Below are 21,522 nucleotides of genomic sequence, written 5' to 3' on the forward strand. Positions count from 1 at the left end.
TTATTACAAGCCATTTATTTAAAATGTGGATTTTGATGACAAACTGGGTCCATGTACAAATACCAGATATTGATTATTGCCAATGTTCCACTCTGTCACAACTAAAGTGAAATCCAAGAAGAAAATCATCCTTTTCGATAGAGACTGTCTGTTACCATCACAATCTTGCCACCACGATGTAACTAATTGTGATATGCGATATTTTTTAAAACACAATTCATAGCTTTAATCACTGAAGAAATCTTGTTTCTGCTTTTAATGATGTTTGACATGACAGTGGATGTCGAGCTCCTACTTTAACATTGTTTTATTTCTGATGGAAGGTACCTGTACAGAGTTGCATAGCTTAATTTTGAAGGTTCTGCAACAAAATAAAAAAGGTAATTAAGTTCATAACAAAAAAAGATTGCATCTTTATTACTCTCACAACATCCTTTGATAGCACCCTTCTTCATCTGACATCTGCCTCTATTTTGTTACAAATTCCATGTCTGCATACATTCTTTTGTTCATTTTGAAATGTTCCATACTGTTTGATTACAATATGCTAGATCTCCACCCTACTAAAATGGGAACTCAACTTGTGCAGGTATTACAGGCATAAATTGGCTCCTGCTTTAATTAAAGCTCATGATCCCACAATATATTAATTGATGAGCTTGCTCCACCATAAGGAGAGCAGAATTGCAGGAGCCTGATGTGAAGGCTGTGGAACCAGTTCTAAATGTTGGAGAGAAGTATGTGTCTTAAAATTATTACCACTTCAAAAATCTCAATAAATATAGTGAATCTTTTTGCCCACATGCATCTGATCTTAATCTTCTTCAGCGTATATATTGTGGGTCGAAGGGCCTGTTCCTATTCTGTATCATTCTGTGTTGTATGTTCTGGCTATCATCTTAATTTATCCATTCATACCTTCTTTGGACTCTGAAGTGTTTTTTAGCAGAATCTCGCTCATAAAGTACCGTTTGGGCAAGCAAATCAAAGCATCTTAACATGCACAGTGTGCCCACCCTGATCTGCTGTCAATCCAGTCTCCACGATTTAGTGCAGAATCACTTTGTAGTTACCTTAAATTCTCTGTGACATTTTTGCTGAAACATAGTATTTCTGGTACATAAAAGGCCATTAACCCAATCTTATTACTTTAGTTGTGATTAAAGATATTTAGGTTTCCTCCACTTGCTTGCTATTGATCTGCAGCCATGTACCGGGTGTTTTCTAAGCCGGCAGAAGTATTTTCTAAGCCCAGCATCCTTTCCAGCAATCCACCACTACTTAAACCATTGAAACATAAATTCATATCAACTTACATCAATGAACCCTAACTATCACCCTTTCTGCCAAGGCTTGCTCACACTGTCAGGAGCCCTCTGAAGCCAGGACAATCGGGCTCTCAAGGTCTCCATTGATTTTCACAACCTGTCAACTCTATAAAACAGTTAGACTTCAGTTAATTTATAGAACAATGAAACATCGTTCCAACCCGAGTTTAAAAACCAAGGATTGATCTTCAGGATCCAGGTTGAATATTGGGTGAAGATAGACACAAAATGCTGGAGTAACTCAGCGGGCCAGTATCTCTGGAGAGAAGGAATGGGCGACATTTCGGGTCGAGACATCCACTGTCTGTGGAACACAAATGGATTGCACTCCAATATCACCCAATATACATGTGTAGGAAAGAACCGCAGATGCTGGTTGAAATTGAAGATAGACACAAAATGCTGGAGTAACTCAGCGGGAAAGGCAGCATCTCTGGAGAGAAGGAATGGGTGACGTTTCGGGTCCAGTTGCACAGAGTAAGTCTAGGACTTATTTGCCAACATTTCAAACAATTAAATATCATTAAACTGTCACAATATAACACATCAGAGACTTTAATTCTTCATACCTAAAATCACTCTCACCTTCAAAGCATGAAGGAATTATAACTGTACCATCAATGCACTGAGTTAGAACTGGGTATCCACATTTTTTTTCTTTATTCTTGCAGTAAAAAGCCACACTTTCTGCATGCAGTATTCTGTTGTTCGGGAGTTCTCCCACCCAGATTTTTCGCCCATTGTAAAATATACGACCTCTTACAGATATATTGCAAGGAGCTAGAAAAGAAAAGCACATCTTTCTGATAAATTTTATTTCAGATGTATTACTGACGAGTTTTTTGAGTGAAAGATACAGCATGGAAAGTGATCCTTCTGCCCAACGAGTTCACATTGACCATCGAACACCCGTTCAACACCAGTTCTATGTTAACCCACATTCACATCCCCACTCTGTGGGAAGAGGATACAGAAATCAGAGATGCATAGGGACTGGGGGATGCTGGTGCAGGATTCCTAAAAGGTTAATTTGCATGTTGACTTGTCAGTGAGGAAGGGAAATGCAATGTTAGCATTCATATAGAGAGGACTGCAATATAAAAGCAAGATTGTAATGCTGAGGCTTTATAAGACACTGGTCAGGCCACATTTGCAATATTGTGAGCAGTTTTGGGTCCCATATACGAGGAAGGATGTGCTGCCTTTGTAGAAGGTCCAGAAGAGGTTTACGAGAATGATCTCGGAGATAATTGTATTAACATATATTAACAACAGTGTTTAAAAGTTCTGGACCTGTACCCACGAGAATTTAGAAGGATGAAGGGGGGGTCTCATTGAAACCAAATGAATATTGAAAGCTAGATAGAGTAGATGTTTCCGGTAGTGGACCAGAAAGCACAGCCTCAAAATAAAAGGACATGCATTTTGAATGGAGATGAGACCTCCCGGAAGGCTGCAGAGAAGCCGAAGCAGGAGCCTCGCGGGTCGGAGCCTGGGCCTTGTGGACCAGAGCCCAGGCCTTGGGGTGGGAGATTGCAACCTTCACGTGGTCCACCCGGTTTCAACGAATGCAATCAACCTGGCGTGCACAAACAGAAGATCAAACAGAACAAATTCAACTTTAGGCTGTGCACGCCATACGCAAGAAGAAGAAGCCCAGGCCTTGTGAGATGGAGCCTCGCATGTTGGGGCCTCGCGGGTTGGAGCATCGAGGATTGGAGCCTCGCTTGTCGGAGCCCGGAGCCTTGCACGTCGACGGAACCCTAGTCTCGCGGGTGGGAGCCTGGGTCGACGGAGCCCGAAGCCTCGTGGTTTGGAGCCTCGCTTGTCAGAGCCCAGGCCTCGCGGGTCAGACCTCGGGAATATGAGCCCGGGCCTTGCAGGTCGGAGCCCGATGCCCCACGTGTCGGAGACTGGGTCGGTGGAGCCCACAGCTGGGGCCTGGGTCGAAGCCACAGAGGTGCCCGGAGAGGACCCGGCAGCAATAGTGGAAAGGTTGGTGTGGCAGTCGATGCGGGCGATGACCGGCGGACGAGGACGGAACACGTGGGTGTGAGGACGCCGCCGGGTAGAAGGAACAAAGGAGGAGCCGGTGTGGTGGGAACCGCCATGTGGAAGGGGGATAGAACAATGGAGGATCTGGTATGGATATTTTGATACTTTTTAACTTTGTCAGCGCCCTTTATGGGCGACTATTTGCATATTTGGATCTGCAAGCAAACAATATCACTGTGACTTGTCACATGTGACAATAAAGAATTCATTTATAAAGAATTCATTCGGGAGGAATTCTGACCGATTGGTGCCAACGTCAGGAAAGCCAAAACTGATTGTTGACTTTGGAAGAGGAAGGCCTGGGATCTACAAACCAGTCTTCATCCATGGGACAGTGGTGGAAAGAGTAAAAAACATCACATTTCTGGGCATGTATATCTCTGATGATCTCTCCTGAACCCAGCACATAAACAACTCCAGAAGATCGAGGAGATTCAGTATGTTGACAAATCCCCTCTTGAGCTTCTATATGTGTATAGTAGAGAGCACATGGATTGGTAGCATCATGTCCTGGTTCAGCAAGTCGAACACCCAGGGACAAAGAAAATTGCAACAAGTGGTGAACTCTGACCAGTCCATCATGGCTACTGATCTCCACACCACCGAAGGGATCTACAGGAGTCGCTGCCTCAAAAAGGCAGTTAGCGCCACATTTTCCACACTCTCGTTTCACTCTTGCCATCAATAAAAATATTATAGGAGCCTGAAAACTAATGTCCAAGTTCAGGAGCAGCATCATCCCGACACTACTGGACACTATAACTTCCAAATAAGCTCAGAACGACATGGTCTTGGAGGGCATTGTTTTGTCTTTGCACTATTTTTGTTTTGTTGTTAATTATGGTGTTTACAGAATACTATGTTTAGAGTTTAATTGTTCTAATACAAGTAAGAATTTAATTGTTCTAATTTGGGACATGTGACTAAACCACTCTTGACACTTGAATTTCTTCAGCCAGAGGGTTGTGAATCTGGAATAAATTGCCAAAAATAGCAGCAGGGGCCAAGTTATTGGGAATTTTTAAAGCGGTGATTGATTGGTTCTTGATTAATAAGGATGTCTAAGGTTACAGGGGAAAGCTGGAGAATGGGATTGAGAGGGAAAAATAGATCAGCCACGATTGAATGGCGGAGCACACTTGATGGGTCGAATGGCCTAATTCAGCTCCTATGTTTTATGGTCTTACAAACATGCATGTCTTTTGGATGTGGGAGGAAACCGTAGCATCAGTAGGAAACTCAAGTGGTCACAGGGAGAATGTGCAAATTCCACACTGACAGCAACTGCAATCAGGATCGAACCTGGGTCTCTGGCTTTGTGAAGCAGCAGCTCTACCCCTGTGCCTCCCATAATTGTTAACTAGTTTGTCACAGTGTGCGCCGTTTTGCTTTCATTGTAGTTTTGCATTTTGATATATTCTAAAGCAGGTTTGATGGTAGCTTTTATATTAATAGTCTTACTGTAGCTCATTGAATTCAGTTATGGGTATCAAACCATTATATAACATTATATATCATAACAGTGAAAAGGAACCCTGGCCAACAATATCTGGCTCCTTCCCATTTCATCAATCCAAATATTATCATGTTTTCACTGTTTGTGAACCTCCACTGTTTCTAAATGTCAAATATCATATAACATCACATCATAGACCACAAATGTCACAAGCATAATTGAAAAAAAAACATTATTAGTCCCCTCCCCTTCTTTCCCACATAGTCCTGCCATATGCGTGTATCTAGATCCTAGCATTCTGCTCCACCATCATTTTAATTCATTGTGTTTAAGTTTCTCTCACCTTTACAGCTGGGTAGTTTAGTCCAATGTGCTGTCTTCTGGCACACGGCTTCCCTTGGACCGTCCAAGATGTAATTTGCTTTGCAGCCAAACTTAATAGTCTCTCCAAAATTATATTTGGTTTTGAAGGAAAACACCAAAAATCCATTCACTATATTTGGTGGAGTTGGGCATTTCACATCTGTAGCACAACAAAAATAGCTTGAACTTGTTTTTTATGATATTACCAGTGATTGTATTGTAAAGCAAAGCTGGTATTTCCTTTTTGGTATACATTGCAATTTTTGGACATACCTTGTGTAATATTTCATGTGGTACTGCAGTCTGTCAGAGACATCTGGGATTATGTGATAGGAAGGAACTTTCAAAAAATGTAATGGTGTCAAACCAATGCCATTGTACATTTCACATCACCGTTTGATGCTACACTATTTCTTAATTTCTCCTATTAAACCAGTTATCAATAGTTGATAGACTGTGTACATAAATAAATTTGATGTAAGTGAAAGCTGGCATCCTACTGTACAGGAAAATACTATTCAGCCTCCTCAAACCTGCTCACATATTATGATGGCTCTGGAGTGTGGTTAATCTTTACAAACTATCCCCACCAGATCCTCTCATTATCAGTTACAATCGTTCTACACTTTTAAATCTCAATTCCAAGGCTGTCAGAATTACTGACAATGACCTAACCTTCCAGAGTACCTAATGCAATGACTTAATTGCCTATCGTCTGGAATGGAAAAACTCCACCCTCCGACCTACCTTCGGGGAGACTGCTGTGTGTTCTGCTTTACAGAGACATGGGTTCATCTGACTGTGCCATACCACCTGAAGGTTCTTCACTTTACCAGATGGACTGTATGACATCCTTGTGCAGTATAAGGGGCGGAGGGGTCCATTTCCTAATCAACTCCTCCTGGTCTTGGACATGGTAGTTCCTGGTCACCATGTTTGGAATATCTAACAGTGAAGTGCTCTCCCTACTGTCTGCAACATGAATTTGTGGCTCTGTGGCTATTGTGACAGCAGTTTACATGCAATTCCATGTGGACATGAAGCTTGCAGAGGAAGAATTGGTGATCATAGCTGGATTCTTCAAACAGACCAACCTCAAGGAAGTGCTATTAAAATGTCCGCTTCCCACCTGAGTCATGGAGTCATACAGCACAGAAACTGGCCCTTTGGCCCAAATCATCCATGCCAACCAAGGTGCCCCATCTCAGCTACTCCCATTTTTCCATGTTTTGCCCCTATCCGTCTAACCCTTTCTTATCCATGTATCTGTCATGTCTTTTAAATGCTGTGTTTTATTTGTCTCAACTACCTCTTATGGCTGCTCGTTCCATATACCCACCAAACTCCGAATTAAAAAGTTACCCCTCAGGTATGCATTAAATCTAGCCCCTTTCACCTTAAACATATGAGCTCTTGTTTTTTTTTAATTCCCTGACCCTAGGTAAAAGACTGTGCATTTACCTATCTATTCCCCTCATGATTTCATACACTTCAATGGGATCATCCCTCAGCCTCCTGCACTCCACGGAATAAAGTCCTAGCCTGCCCAACCTATTTGTGTAATCCAGCCCTTTAAGTCCTGGAAACATCCTTGTAAATCTTCTCTGCACTCTTTACATCCTTCCGATAGCAGGGTGGCCAAAACTGAATGCATGCTCCAACCTCACCAATGTATTGTACAACTGTAACATAACATCCCAATTTCTATACTCAAAACCCTAACTGATGAAAGCCAATGTATCAATGGCCTACTTGACCACCCAATCTACTTTCAGGAAACTACGTACCTACATTCTTAGATCCCTCTGCTCTACAACATTCCCCAGGTCTCTACCATTTGCTGTGAAGATTCTCCCCAAGTTTGACTTCCTAAAAAGCCACACCTCGCACTTATCTGTATTAAACTTCATTAGCCATTCCTCAGCCCACTTGCCCAGCTGATCAAGAATATACTGTAATTTTTGATAACCATCCACAAAACCACCCACTTTAATATCATCTGCAAACTTCCTAATCATTCCTTGTACAATCTCATCCAAATTATTGATAACAACTACAATCGGCCCACCACTGATTCTGAGGCATACAACTCGACACAGCCTCCAGTCCAAAAAACACGCTGCTGCCCTCTGCTTTCTTCCATGAAGCCAATTATATATCCAATTTGCTAATGAACTGATCTACTTTGAAGGATTCAGCAGCTAACTTAACTGAGTATGTCACAGGCATCACATGCTTTATCAGTAAGTATGTAGAGGACCTCATGCCAAATAAGTCTGTCTGGGTGTTCCCCAACCTGGAAACATGGATGAACTATTAAATACACACCCTAGTAAAGTCGAGGGTCGAAGCGTTCATGCCCGTTGACTACAACCAGCAAAGAAAATCTAGCTGTGATCTTCGCAAATCCAACAAGTACACCAAGCAACAATACTAAATGAAGGTAAAGTCGCAGACCAACCATACAGACACCTGTTGATTTGTGGCAAGATTTTCGTCAGGCACCAATTTATTGCCTATAGTTCTGACTTCAACACCATAATTCCAACTCAACTCCTCTCCAAACTCCTGGACCCAGGACTCGGCACCTCTCTCTGCAACTGGATCCTTGAATTCCTGCCACAGATGGCAATCAGTAAAGATAGGCATGATATGCTTTCTTTTTCTTTTCTACAAAATTTTCAACGTATTTCATCACCCTAGGTTCCCGAACCTTACCATCCTTATCTTTCTTCCACAAGGGCACATGTCGGTCCTGAATTCTGACCGGCTGATCTGTACATGACACCTACTTGTGAAATGTGGACTTCCCCAATAACAGCCACTTGCAAACTACTCTCCCCAGCTCCTGCCTGATGTTGTTGTAATTTAACACAATTTCCCTCGAGGTCCAATTTTATCCTTTTCCAGACAACTATCAATCTGGTTGTCAAATGTTGCCAGTTTTCAGGCTCCAGTTCATGATCAATTTATATTATTAAGTATCTAGGAATAAAACGCATGGGGAAAATAACTCAAAAGTTGTTACAGAGTGCTCAAAATATCAGTGATATAACAATCCCTTAAGGTACAGCTCTCATAATTTGCATTAGATTCTAGATGAATGACAGTCTAGATTTCTTAATAATCCATGTTTAGAACAATGTGGGGAGGATGGAGAAGACTCCTAACATTATATTTAGTCATCAGACCTACTTGCCTTTACATTGAGGTGCATTTGTCCAATTTCCACTGGCTTGGCAAAAGCCCGTTTCATTTCCAACCAGAGCCAGTCCTTGCCTGCACTCATATGAGATCATATCACCAAAGATGAAAATGTTTTTTGTCTGGCCAGTGGGATGAAATCCGACTTTCCCATTAATTGGTGCAATTGGGGGTGAACATTGCACAGCTGTGGAAAATAAAATGGTGAACCATTATTTACACATTACCAAGCAAAACTAGTCAGAGACTAGGTTTACTTAGTTTTAAGTATTGATTTTAAAGATACAGCATGGCCCATCAAGTCCACACTCACCGTCCATCACCCTTTCACACGAGTGTTATCTCACTTTACAATACACTTCGACCGACCTCCGACCCCCGACGCATGTGGCAAGGCATCCAGGCCATCACGGACTACAGACCCTCCAACACCACCCCCACATCCAGCGACCCCTCCTTCCTTGAGGAGCTTAATCACTTCTATGGCCGCTTCGACAGGGACAATCTAGAGACAGCCATCAAGGCTGTGCTGCCTGCCGATCACCAACCCCTCACACTCACCCCCTACGACGTGTACGTGGCACTGAGTAGGACTAATGCACGTAAGGCTGCTGGCCCTGACGGCATCCTCGGGCGCGTGCTCAGGGCCTGTACTGCGCAGCTGACAGATGTCTGGACTGACATCTTCAACCTGTCACTTGCCCAAGCAGTTGTCCCCACTTGCCTTAAAACCACCTCCATCGTGCCAGTGCCAAAACACTCCACTGCGGCAAGCCTCAACGACTTCCGCCCAGTTGCACTTACCCCCATCATCACCAAGTGCTTCGAGAGGCTGGTCCTGGCACACCTCAAAAGCTGCCTACCCCCCACACTGGATCCCTATCAGCTTGCCTACCGCAAGAACAGGAGTACGGAGGATGCCATCTCAACGGCACTTCACTCCGCCCTCTCCCACCTCGACAACAGAGACACTTACGTAAGAATGCTGTTCATCGATTACAGCTCAGCATTCAACACCATTATACCATCAAAACTGATCACCAAACTCGGTAACCTGGGCATCGACCCGTCCCTCTGCAACTGGATACTGGACTTTCTAACCAACAACCCCAGTCTGTGAGGTTAGACAAGCACACCTCTTCAACCCTCACCCTGAACACCGGCGTTCCACAGGGCTGTGTGCTGAGCCCCCTCCTCTACTCCCTCTTCACCTATGACTGCACACCTGTACATGGTACTAACACCATCATCAAGTATGCAGATGATACAACGGTGATTGGCCTCATCAGCAACAACGATGAGTTGGCCTACAGGGAGGAGGTCCAGCACTTAGCAGCATGGTGCGCTGACAACAACCTGGCCCTTAATTCCAAGAAGACCAAGGAGCTCATTGTAGACTTCAGGAAGTCCAGAGGCGGCACGCACACCCCCACCCACATTAACGGAACGGAGGTGGAACGTGTTTCTAGCTTCAGGTTCCTGGGAGTCAACATCTCCGATGGCCTCTCTTGGACCCACAATACCTCTACTCTGATCAAGAAAGCTCATCAGCGTCTCTTCTTCCTGAGGAGACTGAAGAAGGTCCATCTGTCTCCTCAGATCGTGGTGAACTTCTACCGCTGCGCCATCGAGAGCATCCTTACCAACTGCATCACAGTATGGTATGACAACTGCTCTGTCTCTGACCGGAAGGCACTGCAGAGGGTGGTGAAAATTGCCCAACGCATCACCGGTTCCTCGCCCCCCTCCATTGAGTCTGTCCAAAGCAAGCGTTGTCTGCGGAGGGCGCTCAGCATCGCCAAGGACTGCTCTCACCCCAACCATGGACTGTTTACCCTCCTACCATCCGGGAGGCGCTACAGGTCTCTCCGTTGCCGAACCAGCAGGTCGAGGAACAGCTTCTTCCCGGCGGCTGTCACTCTACTCAACAACGTACCTCGGTGACTGCCAATCACCACCCCCCCCCCCGGACACTTATTATTATTTATTCAAATCATGTGCTATGTCGCTCTTCCAGGGAGATGCTAACTGCATTTCGTTGTCTCTGTACTGTACACTGACAATGACAATTAAAATTGAATCTGAATCTGAATCTGAATCTGACTCACTACACATTAGGGACAATTTACAGAGGCCATTTAACTTACAAACGCGCATGTCTTTGGGATGTGGGTGGTAACCATCCGGCCACAGCAAGAACATGCAAACTTCACGCAGAGAGCATCCGATTTCCCTGCCCATTCAAATAAAAAACCTTAGCTGAGATGGGACACACTCCTGACATCAGTGTACCCTCAGAATGGACAACTACCATGCACCACCTCCACGAATGAAATTCCTCCCCCCACCATCCTCTCACCTCCTAACCCATCAAATAATCTCTACGGGAATCTGTATCCACACCTACCATAATCATTATCAGTACACACCCACCAGACCCAGCACCCCCTAACCCAAGCCCATCTGGAGTTGTGGACCATATACATTTGATCCTGCGCTCTAGTTTCATCTGGGAGACAAGCAGTAAGTGATGTAGTGTGAAATACTGAGCCTCTTTACCACCTGGATTATTGGGCTCTCCATCAAAACACCATCTCACCCACCCATGTGCCTTCCTCCACCCCATCTGTTAAAATCCAATACACTATTTGCAAATAAATGCCAAATATATTCCTGAAACTTTTGTGATCATTCAATCAATCCTCCAATGAGGAAAATCTATTTTCAACTGTTCTATAAATGACTTCTCCATTACTCATCAGTTGTGTCAAGAGTGATTTTTCTCTGTTTTTAAAAGTCTTCAGCAAAAATGATTAAACTCACTGTTTAACAAAATGCTTACGTTCACAGACTTGATTCTGAGCACTCCAAGTGCCATCTGCCTGGCAGGTGCTGTTGCTTGACCCTCTGAAAATGAACCTGAGCAAGTAAAGTTAGAATTACCGACTGTTTAAAAAGGACAAAGGGAACATCGGTATTCAGTCAGTCACCATGAAGTTTTTATTGCTAGTTAGAGAAACATCAGAATATTAAGTGTGCATAGTGGATCACACTCACTTATGAGTCAAATAGTTTTTCAGTTCAAGAAGGAACTGCAGATGCTGGAAAATCGCAGGTAGACAAAAGTGCTGGAGAAACTCAGCGGGTGAGGCAGCATCTATGGAGCAAAGGAAATAGGCAATGTTTCGGGCCGAAACCCTTCTTCAGTTCAATTTCAGTTCAAATTGCGTTCCAGCGATGTTAAAGAAAAATTCTGAGCTAATTCTGCAGATTGATTGTGAGGGAATATTGGAATTTCAGAAATGATATGTTGTAGATGAGATATCAATCCCAGATTCAATCCGTCCTCTCCTTGGATCATGACCCCACAGATGAGCACCAAGCCATTATCTCACAGACCATTTTTGATTTTATCACTACCGGCAAAGCCTCCAACCTTATCGTTTCCCAGCCCTGCACAGCCCAGTTTAATCTTCTCCCCAAAATCCATAAACAGAACTGCCCTGGCAGACCCATTGTTTCTGCTTGCTCCCGTCCCACTGAATTAATTTTCACATACCTCGACTCCATCCTATCCCCCCCCACATCCAATCCTTCCCAAGACACCTCACACGCCCTTTGTCTCTCCAATGACTTCCATTTTCATAGGCCCCCACTCCCTCATCTTTACTATGGATGTTCAGTCGCTCCACACCTCCATCCCCCAACAGGAAGGTCTTAAAGCCCTCTGTTTCTTCCTCGACTGCAGAACCAGCCAATTTCCCTCTACAAACACTCTCCTCCGCCCAGCAGAGCTGGTCCTCACTCTTACCAACTTTTCTTTAGACTCCTCCCACTTCCTCCAAATCCAAGGTGTACCCATGGGCACTCGTGTGGGCCCCAACTATGCCTGCCTCTTTGTAGGGTATGTCGAACAATCCCTGTTCCAGGCAAACACTGCCCCTATCCCCGAAGTCTATCTCTGCTACATTGATGATCAGTGCTACCTCCTGCACCCATGCAGAACTCACTGACTTCATTAACTTTATTACTAATTTCCATCCTGCATTCAAATTTACTTGGACCATCTCCGATATCTTCCCACCGTTTATGATCTCAGGAGGTAGACTATCGACTGACATTTAATATAAACCCATTGACTCCTACAGCTATCTGGACTACACTTCTTCCCACCCTGCTTCCTATAAAGACTCTATCCCCTATTCCCAATTCCTCTGTCTACGCAGCATCTGCATCCAAGATGAGGTGTTCCATACCAGGACATCTGACATGTAGGCATTCTTTAGGGAACGAGGGTTCCCCTCTTCCATCATAGATGAGGCTCTCACTAAGGTCCCCTGGATATCCCGCAGCTCCGCTCTTGCTTCCCCTTCCCCCGCAGTCGCAACGGGGACAGAGCCCCTCTAGTCCTCATCTTTCATCCCATCAGCCGGCGCATACAACAGAGTCCTCTGGCATTTTTGCCACGTCCAACGGCATCCCACCAATACCCACAACTTCCCATCTACACCCCTTTCCACTTTCCACAGAGACTGTTCCCTCCACAATTGCCTGATTAACTCGTCCCTTCCCACCCAAACCACCCCCTCCCCAGGTACTTTTTCCAGCAACCGCAGGAGATGGAACACCTGTCCCTATACCTCCCCCCTCGACTCTGTCCAAGGACCCCGACAATCTTTTTAGGTGAGGCAGAGGCTCATTTGTACCTCCTTCAACCTCATCTACTGTATCCGCTGTCCAGGTGTGGACTCCAATATACCGGCAAGACCAAGCACAGGCTCGGCGATCGTTTCGCCGAAAACCTCTGCTCAGTGCGCCTAAACCTACCTGATCTCATGGTTGCTAACAGCGGTATGAATATTGACTTCTCTAACTTCAAATAACCCTTGCTTTCCCTCTCTCTCCACCCCCCACCCCATTTCCCAGTTCTCTGGCCAGTCTGACTGTCCTTGTTTACATTTTATCTGTTTTCATGCTGTTACATTCTCCGAGCTAACAATAATCTATTCTACATTTTCCTTGTTCTCCGTCCCCTTTGTCTCATTACATCTTACACTTCTTTATCTCTGTATCTCCCTCTCCACTGACTCAGTCTGAAGAAGGGTCTCAACCCGAAATGTAGCCCATTCCTTCTCTCCGGAGACGCTGCCTGTCCTGCTGAGTTACTCCAGGATTTTGTATCTATCTACGGTTTAAACCAGCATCTGCAGTTCCTTCCTACCTAGTCCTTTCCAGTGTTTTTCTAAAGACAATAAAACAAATTTTGTTAGTTTGCCAATTAGTAGTTATATAAGATGCACACGGTGTTTAGGGGCCTAAGCACATAATTTAATTAATACATTTTAATTATTAAAATTTACTAATATTTTTGCAATATTAAAAATTAGAAGAAGAAATTGAAAATCCAATTTTTAACTTTTTCGATGTGCGGGTATCGTGTCATATAATCAGAAGGAGAATAACAGAGTACCCCGTGGTATAAAGTTTATCCTCCACCAATATCACTAGAACACAATAATCTGGTCATTATCACATTGTTTCGTAGAATTGTGCTTTTTTTTTACATGTATATGATCATAAATCATATATTACAGCTTTGACCACTTCAAAAGCTTTGAAGTGCTTTGATTGTGACAGTACTATATAAATATAAGCCATTTCATATTAAACATGTCACATTGTAACATCTGGAAGTTAAAATTCTGTTCTGTTGAATAAGTGTTGCCTAATTATAGAAGCAAAGGAAAAATACACAGATTTGCAATGACATTTAGTGCTTTCAATCCACAAATTAATTCCTCCCACATTGTACTAAATGCGCACTGAAGCCCAGCCATTCCGATAAAATGGGAGGAAGAAACAGGAGGGACTATTGTATCTTGAAATCATTGTTTGTATGCTTCCTGGCAATACAGCATGTGGGGGGGCACAACACTTGAGTTGAACTATCTCCCGTCAGACTTAGTATTTGAGTGACCAAGCAAAATTAAAAAATAACTATTACAAATTAATAGTAATAATTAGTAAGACTAATTAGAATTTTTTTTCAAAAGAAGGCAGTTACAAAAATAACTGGCAAAATCAACTTGCTTTTGAGCATGCATTCACTGGCCCACGAACAAGTACACATTATTAACTGATGGCCTTGAACTAAAGTTCCCTCTCTGGGAAGGAATTTTAATTGGTGATTCAAAAAAATTAGTTTACCTATAAATTGTAACTAGCATTTTGCTAGACTACGATAACAAAGTACATTTATTTACTTAGCAGTTGACTCATAAAAAATGTATTAAAATAATCAGACAATGACGCTTGGATACTGGTCCCATGTGTGCCTGCGTTGTTAGATGTAATTTATGCCTAAAAAGTATTCTATGCCAGTTTTGAAGCCAATTTCCAATTGTACCAAATATTTACTGTTGTGGTTCGCCATAACACACAATTATTCCCTAGCATATTTGCACATGTGATTCCATCGTCGTTTTGCGCAGCACATTTGAATGATTTTATTAAAAAATGGATTGAAAGGTTATGGCTAGCAATTTTCTCAAATAATTTACAATAAAAATCCTCTTGAAAATATTACAATCTGAGTCAATAGAGGAGAACGTGTAGATGCAGAGTATCTGAAGTTCCAGATGACAACTGATAAGGTTAGGACACACAAGAAGAGCTCCTGGTGTTTGGTGGATGTTTGCTAATTTGGATTAAAGATAGGTTAACACATAGGCTGTGGGGATCAATTAATCTTTTCTAGAGCGGAAAGATGTAGCCAGTGAAATTTCCAAAGGATCAGACCTTGGTCCTCAGTTAGTTATTATCTATGTTAGTGATTTAGAATATGGGGTGTTTATGAAAGAACTGCAGATGCTGTAAAAATCGAAGGTGGACAAAAATGCTGGAGAAACTCAGCGGGTGAGGCAGCATCTATGGAGCGAAGGAATAGGTGACGTTTCGGGTCGTGACCCTTCTTCAGACTGATGTGGGGGTGGGGGGGGGGACGGGAAGAAGAAAGGAAGAGGCGGAGACAGTGGGCTGTGGGAGAGCTGGGAAGGGGAGGGGAAGGAGGGAGAAAGCAAGGACTACCTGAAATTGGAGAAGTCAATGTTGGGGTGTAAACTCCCCAAGCGAAATATGAGGTGCTGCTCCTCCATTTTGCGGTGGGACTCACTCTGGCCATGGAGGAGGTCCAGGACAAAAAGGGCGGATTTGGAATGGGAGGGGCAGTTGAAGTGCTGAGCCACCGGGAGATCAGTTTGGTTATTGCGAACTGAGCGAAGGTGTTGGGCGAAGCGATCGCCAAGCCTACGCTTGGTCTCACCGATGTAGAGCAGTTGGTACCTAGAGTATGGGGTAGAGTGTACGGTATCCAAGTTTGCTGATGCAACAAAAATGAATGAGAGGATATGCTGCCCAAGAAACACGCAGATTACTTTATAGTGCTGAAAACCACAATAACAATCGCTTGAAAGAAAGACATCCCAAGTTTGCAATTTTAGTTAGGCTGCATTTGGAGTATTGCATGCATTTCTGCACACCCCATTACAGGAAGGATGTGGAGGCTTTGGAAGGAGTGCAGATGAGGTTTACCAGAATGATGCTAGGATTAAGGGGTATTAGCTACAGGGAGAGGTTGGATAGATTGGATTATTTCCTCTGGAATTCCGGAGGTTGTGGAGAGACCTAATAAAAGTATAAACAATTATGAGAGGCATAGATAGAGTTGAAAGTCAGAAATTTTTTCCAAGGTTCAAATACTTGAGGCATACCTTTAAGGTGAGGGGCAAAGTTTAAAAGAGATGTGCAGGGCAGGTTTTATACATGGGGGGGGGGGGGGGGGGGGGGGGGGTGAATGCCTGGAACATGCTGCCAGGGTTGGTGGTTGAGGCAGACATGTTTGTGGCATTTAAGAGACTTTTGGATTGCCACACGGATATGCAGGAAATGGAAGGATATGGATTGTCCAGGCAGCTAACAGTTGGTCTTGGAAATATGTTCGGCATCATATGGCTGAATGGCTTGTTCCTGTGCTGTCTTCTGTTCTATCTTCTGTTATGACCTGAGGTTCAGCATTATTTTTACATGCAGCACCCATTTAGGCAGTCAAAAGTGTCTGAAGATTTATTTCTAAGCACAACCTTTTCCTCTGAAATAAATCCCAGTTTTACTCCCACAAGGAAATGATCAGCGGGATACATTTAAAATAACATGAACATTAAATAAAATGAGACGATGACCTAATGTAGGTTGGAACCGGGTCTTGTGGATAATCGTCTCATTAGTGTGATATTCTTCAGAAAGATTTATTTTGCCTTGTTGGTCTTTTCAATGTTTTCCCAATATTATACAAAACTGATTTGACTGATAAGATATGTGGGTTGTAAGAGACACTTGATGTACTGCTAGAAACATAGATTTGCTCATTATGTTGTCAGTACAAACACTACTAAGAAACAAGATAATTGGGGAATGTTTAAGAAAGAACTGCAGATGCTGGAAAAATCGAAGTTAGACAAAAATGCTGGAGAAACTCAGTGGGTAAGGCAGCATCTATGGAGCGAAGGAATAGGTCAGACCGAGGAGGAGAACCTTCAAGGTAGGCATACCTCGAGGAGATTCAGCAGTGAAGTAGACAAAATGTTTAAGAAAGAACTGCAGATGCTGGAAAAATCAGTCTGAGGAGGGGTCTTGATCCAAGGTGTCGCCTATTCCTTTGCTCCATTGATGCTGCCTCAACCGCTGAGTTTCTCCAGCATTTTTGTCTACCTTAGATAATTGGGGAATATCTGTGCCTATGTAACAAAATTAAGAAATTGCTGCAAATCTGTGAATTGACATTCTTGCCAGGGGAACTCAGGGGGGAATTATTCCCCAAGTACTGATGTCAAGAAGAGGGGTGACACTCTCATGAGGCGAAGATGTGGAAAGTGGGCTGGGATATGACTTTGCAACCATGGTTTATGGGACAGCAAATAATTTATTGCATGTTAAATGCATGTGGTCTTCATCATAATTTTGAAATTGTCATCTATAAATCAGGACTTTGAGCATCACCTTATGGTTGTTGCACACCATCATTTATGAACTTGTCACACAATTATAAACAGTCCTGAATGAAATATGGGTATTAATTTGTGTGTTTCTATTACATATTGATTGAAGTTGCTTTTGTGGTTCAATAATTTTCTGCCTTTTTGTTCGCCTACGCACTGACTCATGATATCACTGATGGGATGACTGGTGTTAAAAAATAGGAGGAAAAATTATTTAATCAATAAAATTCAGTGGTGTTGACTCAGGAAACAGACTTTTTCATCAGTCTTAGAAAGGGTCAGATAAATAAAGTGCTGCAGTTTAATAATTGCGCAAATGTTAGTTTAGGAATGAGTCATATGATGCAATTCGCTTGAGAAACTGAGGGACTGCAATAAATGGATTCCCAAATTTAAGATTAGATTAAACTAGATTCTGAATTTATTTTGCATTCTCGAGAAAGATTTCAACTATTTTATCCAAAATAGATGACGTGGATTTAGAAGTTAACTTACGGAGAGAAGGGATCCAGTTGAAAAGAGACCTTCTCAAAATTACACTTCTTATAAACAAGTTGAGAATCAGATATATCTACTATCTATGGGTGATTGAATTCATAGGAGGGACCTAGTTCCCTTTGCTGTGAATTCAGTAACTTGGGTCATAGTTTGAGGAGCTTAGGAACATAAGATATACGTTCAGGGATGGCTTTTCAGCTCTCCATGCTTGCTCTGCCAATGAATGTGATTATGACTGATAGTCTAACTAAACCACTCTACTTTCCTGTCTCCATACCCAGTGTTTCCTTTAATATCCAATCTCTGCTTCAAATGCAATCAATGACTGAGTCTTCATAACATGTTGAGGCATGTAATTCCAAAGATTCATCACCCTCTGAGTGAAGTAATTTCACATCTACCTCGTCCAATTGCCACAGCCTGCCAAAGCCTTGTTACTCTTTCTCTCTATTCGATATCAATCAGCATTCAATCCATGCTGGTCTATTACCTCTGATTCTGTGTAACCAAGTTCACTAAATGTCTGGTTAGCCTAAAGCTGTCTGAAAATCCCAATACTGTATCTTCAATGATTTCCCCCTTTATCAACTCTAGTGGACACATCCTCAAAGAACATCAATAGATACGTCAAAAATGAGAAGGAAGCAACTGCAGGGGAGGGGAGTTGTGATTTGGTAATGGTAGATTGGTAAGGGTTGGACAGTATTAAAATAAATGCTGAACTGGCAACAGGCATTAAAATAATATTATTTGATATGCAAAAATATATACATTAAGTCACAATATATACATTCTCATGGAATTCAAGAGAAAGATAGTTCTGAACTCTAAGGGGAAAAGTTTATGAAGTTGTCAGTAGAGGCTGTAAACCTGAAGATCAGTAGTGTTTAGAATTTAGCAGCTGATTAAAAAATTAATAAACAAAAGTAAAATGAAATACAAGATTAAACTAGCAAGAAATACAAAAATAAACTATAACATGGAATATAATGGAAGGATTTGCAGAAAATTAACTTTTTTCCTATCTTTATGACTACAGAAAAATTCTGGTGCTTACTGCCTGAAAAGATGATGAAGGAAGAAGCTGTCGTGTATGGATGCCAAAATTAAGAATTTACATCAAAAGCTCTTTGTTGGCTATTAGGAGCTGAACAGGCTACTTGCACAGTTTGGTTTGTAATATTGGATGATTATCATGAAGTTGTTGTGCCTCCACTGCAGAGTACCTACCCTTCATTACAATGGTAGTAAATTTGTTTCCCAAACTTGAACTCCGTTGCGCGAAATTCTCCATTTTCCAGCCTCTTTGGAAGTGAGCATGTTCTGACTTTTAGGGGAGAAAAATACATAACTAAATTATTTAACAATCATGTCATTTTCTAACACATCTACTGATCATTTTCTAACACATCTACTGCCAGCTGTACTGTGGCTGAGAGGAGGACGCTGCAGGGAATTATAACAACTGCGCAGCGCATTACAAACGCTAACCTGCCCTCCTTGGATGACATATACAAGGCCCGATGCTTGCGCAGGGCCATAAATATCAAGAAGGACACATCCCACCCTGCCAACCACCTTTTTACTCTGCTACCCTCCGGGAGGCGATTCAGGTCTCTGCAGGCTCGCACTGGTAGACTAAAAAATAGTTTCTACCATTGTGCGATAAAAGAGCTTAACTCCAATAGTGAACACTGGGAAGCAAGAAGTAACTTCGAGGAATACCGCTAAATTCTTTTAAACTCTTTTAAAAATGTATTTATATTCTACTATTAACTGTACATATGTGCATTGGTGTTGTGTTGTATTTCTTTTAACGGAGGAGAAGCAAATGGAATTTAGTTGCTCAGATTGTGCAATGACAATAAACATATTCTATTCTATAAACTCTCACATGATAGATTCCTAAATGTTTGATACTGCCATTCAATTAAGCTGTCGTAATAATGACCCATTCTGAGCTAAAGATTTATTGAAAACATATGAACTGATATACAATAAATTATCTTCAAATTTAGTGACTTCTTCAAAGGTATGAAGGTGATTTTACAAAAGCTTAGGATACCTTAATGGGGATTCAGTAATAGTAACCACGAATCTGCTAGAAACCCATCTAGTTGACAAATGTCCTGAGAAATGTTCATTACTATTTCCTCAGTTTGGGGATGGACAATAAATGCCACTATTGATAAGACTGTTTCCATCTCCTGAACTAAAGATAACTTGATCCACAATTTCTCTGTTCAGATTATATTTCAATTATAGGTTTTGTGTTCCCTCATTTAATACTCAGAGAATTCTGCTCTCAAATTTGCTTATTTCCTTTGCTTACTATTATATTTTTATTTTGGATTCCATTATTTTGCAACTTTTTTGTTCATTTGCATAATTCACCTCCTGATTTATTTTTGTCACCTCGCTTTCAAACTGTCTTCCTCAAACAAATATATTAATATTATTCTTTCCTTCCAAGCTGCTTGATCTTCTACCATTTTGGCAGGACCTGCTTTGATTTGTCCTTTACGTGACACCTGGGAAGCATCCTGTTATTCACATTGAATGTTTATGATGATGGAATGTGGCTTTAGGGTAGCAATCTACTGGTCTCAACTAATGTGAGTTGAAACCTCACAGCAAAAGAATTAGGATCCAGTTAATGAAGTCAAAAGCAGACATGATGTTCCAGGTTAATGAACTTTGTTCAGACTGGAACAATTTCAGAGATTCAAATGTCAATGTGAAGTCGGGAGGGGAAGGAGCAAACAAGGGAAGCTGTGTGGCAGTGTAGAGGGCATGACATTAACTGGCAAAGTGAATGATGATGCAAAGCAGCAGTGGGAGGTTGGTGGTCAAGAAATGAACATAACAACGTGTAAGTAGCACCAGCAGAACTCGTTTATATGCCAGTGTCTTTAAGTTGTTTACCATTTATTTCACTATGGCTTGCCCTCTACCATGGTTTGCAGGGTTCTCAAGCAATTCTCCTCCTCTATTAATAGACAATAGACAATAGGTGCAGTAGTAGGCCATTCAGCCCTTCGAGCCAGCACGGCCATTCAATGTGATCATGGCTGATTATCCCCAATCAGTACCCCGTTCCTGCCTTCTCCCCACATCCCCTGACTCCGCTATCTTTAAGACCCTTATCTAGTTCTCTCTTGAAAGTATCCAGAGAACCGGCCTTCACCACCCTCCGAGGCAGAGAATTCCACAGACTCACAACTCTCTGTGTGAAAAAGCACCTGTTATTTCAGCACGTGTTCTCAACCCCTTTCCTCCTAACCAGAACAAAGATTGCCTTCCCTTGGTCCTCATCTTCCACCTCACTTGCTTCCACATTCAGTGATCATCACCAAATACAGATTGGGTAGTTGCTTTGCTTTCTGTTCAGTCTACAGGGGTGATTGTGAACTTCCTGTCACCCGTCACTTTAATTCAGAATCCTGTTCCCACTCTGACCTCTCTGTCTCTGGCTCCCTACATTGTTCCAATGAGGTTCAATGTCAGCGCACATCTTCTGCCTCAGTACGTTGTAGCCCTTGGGATTTAATATTTAACTATTTAA

At 42.4% G+C, this 21,522-nt stretch overlaps 1 protein-coding gene across 1 annotated transcript in view; it reads right to left on the reverse strand.

Moving 5' to 3' along the window:
* LOC129708161 (beta-2-glycoprotein 1-like) overlaps positions 1-21,522 on the reverse strand; it is a 28,908-nt gene continuing 7,386 nt past the window's right edge. The window contains exons 3-8 of the mRNA XM_055653751.1: positions 19,188-19,284; positions 11,249-11,325; positions 8,402-8,593; positions 5,183-5,362; positions 1,914-2,108; positions 1-361 (exon numbers count right to left, since the gene is read on the reverse strand). Of these exons, the coding sequence (XP_055509726.1) occupies positions 297-361; positions 1,914-2,108; positions 5,183-5,362; positions 8,402-8,593; positions 11,249-11,325; positions 19,188-19,284 (806 nt within the window). The 3' untranslated portion in view covers positions 1-296. The remainder of the gene's footprint in view (positions 362-1,913; positions 2,109-5,182; positions 5,363-8,401; positions 8,594-11,248; positions 11,326-19,187; positions 19,285-21,522) is intronic.

Source organism: Leucoraja erinacea, chromosome 23 (genome assembly GCF_028641065.1).
Source record: "Leucoraja erinacea ecotype New England chromosome 23, Leri_hhj_1, whole genome shotgun sequence".
NCBI classification, from domain to species: domain Eukaryota; kingdom Metazoa; phylum Chordata; class Chondrichthyes; order Rajiformes; family Rajidae; genus Leucoraja; species Leucoraja erinaceus.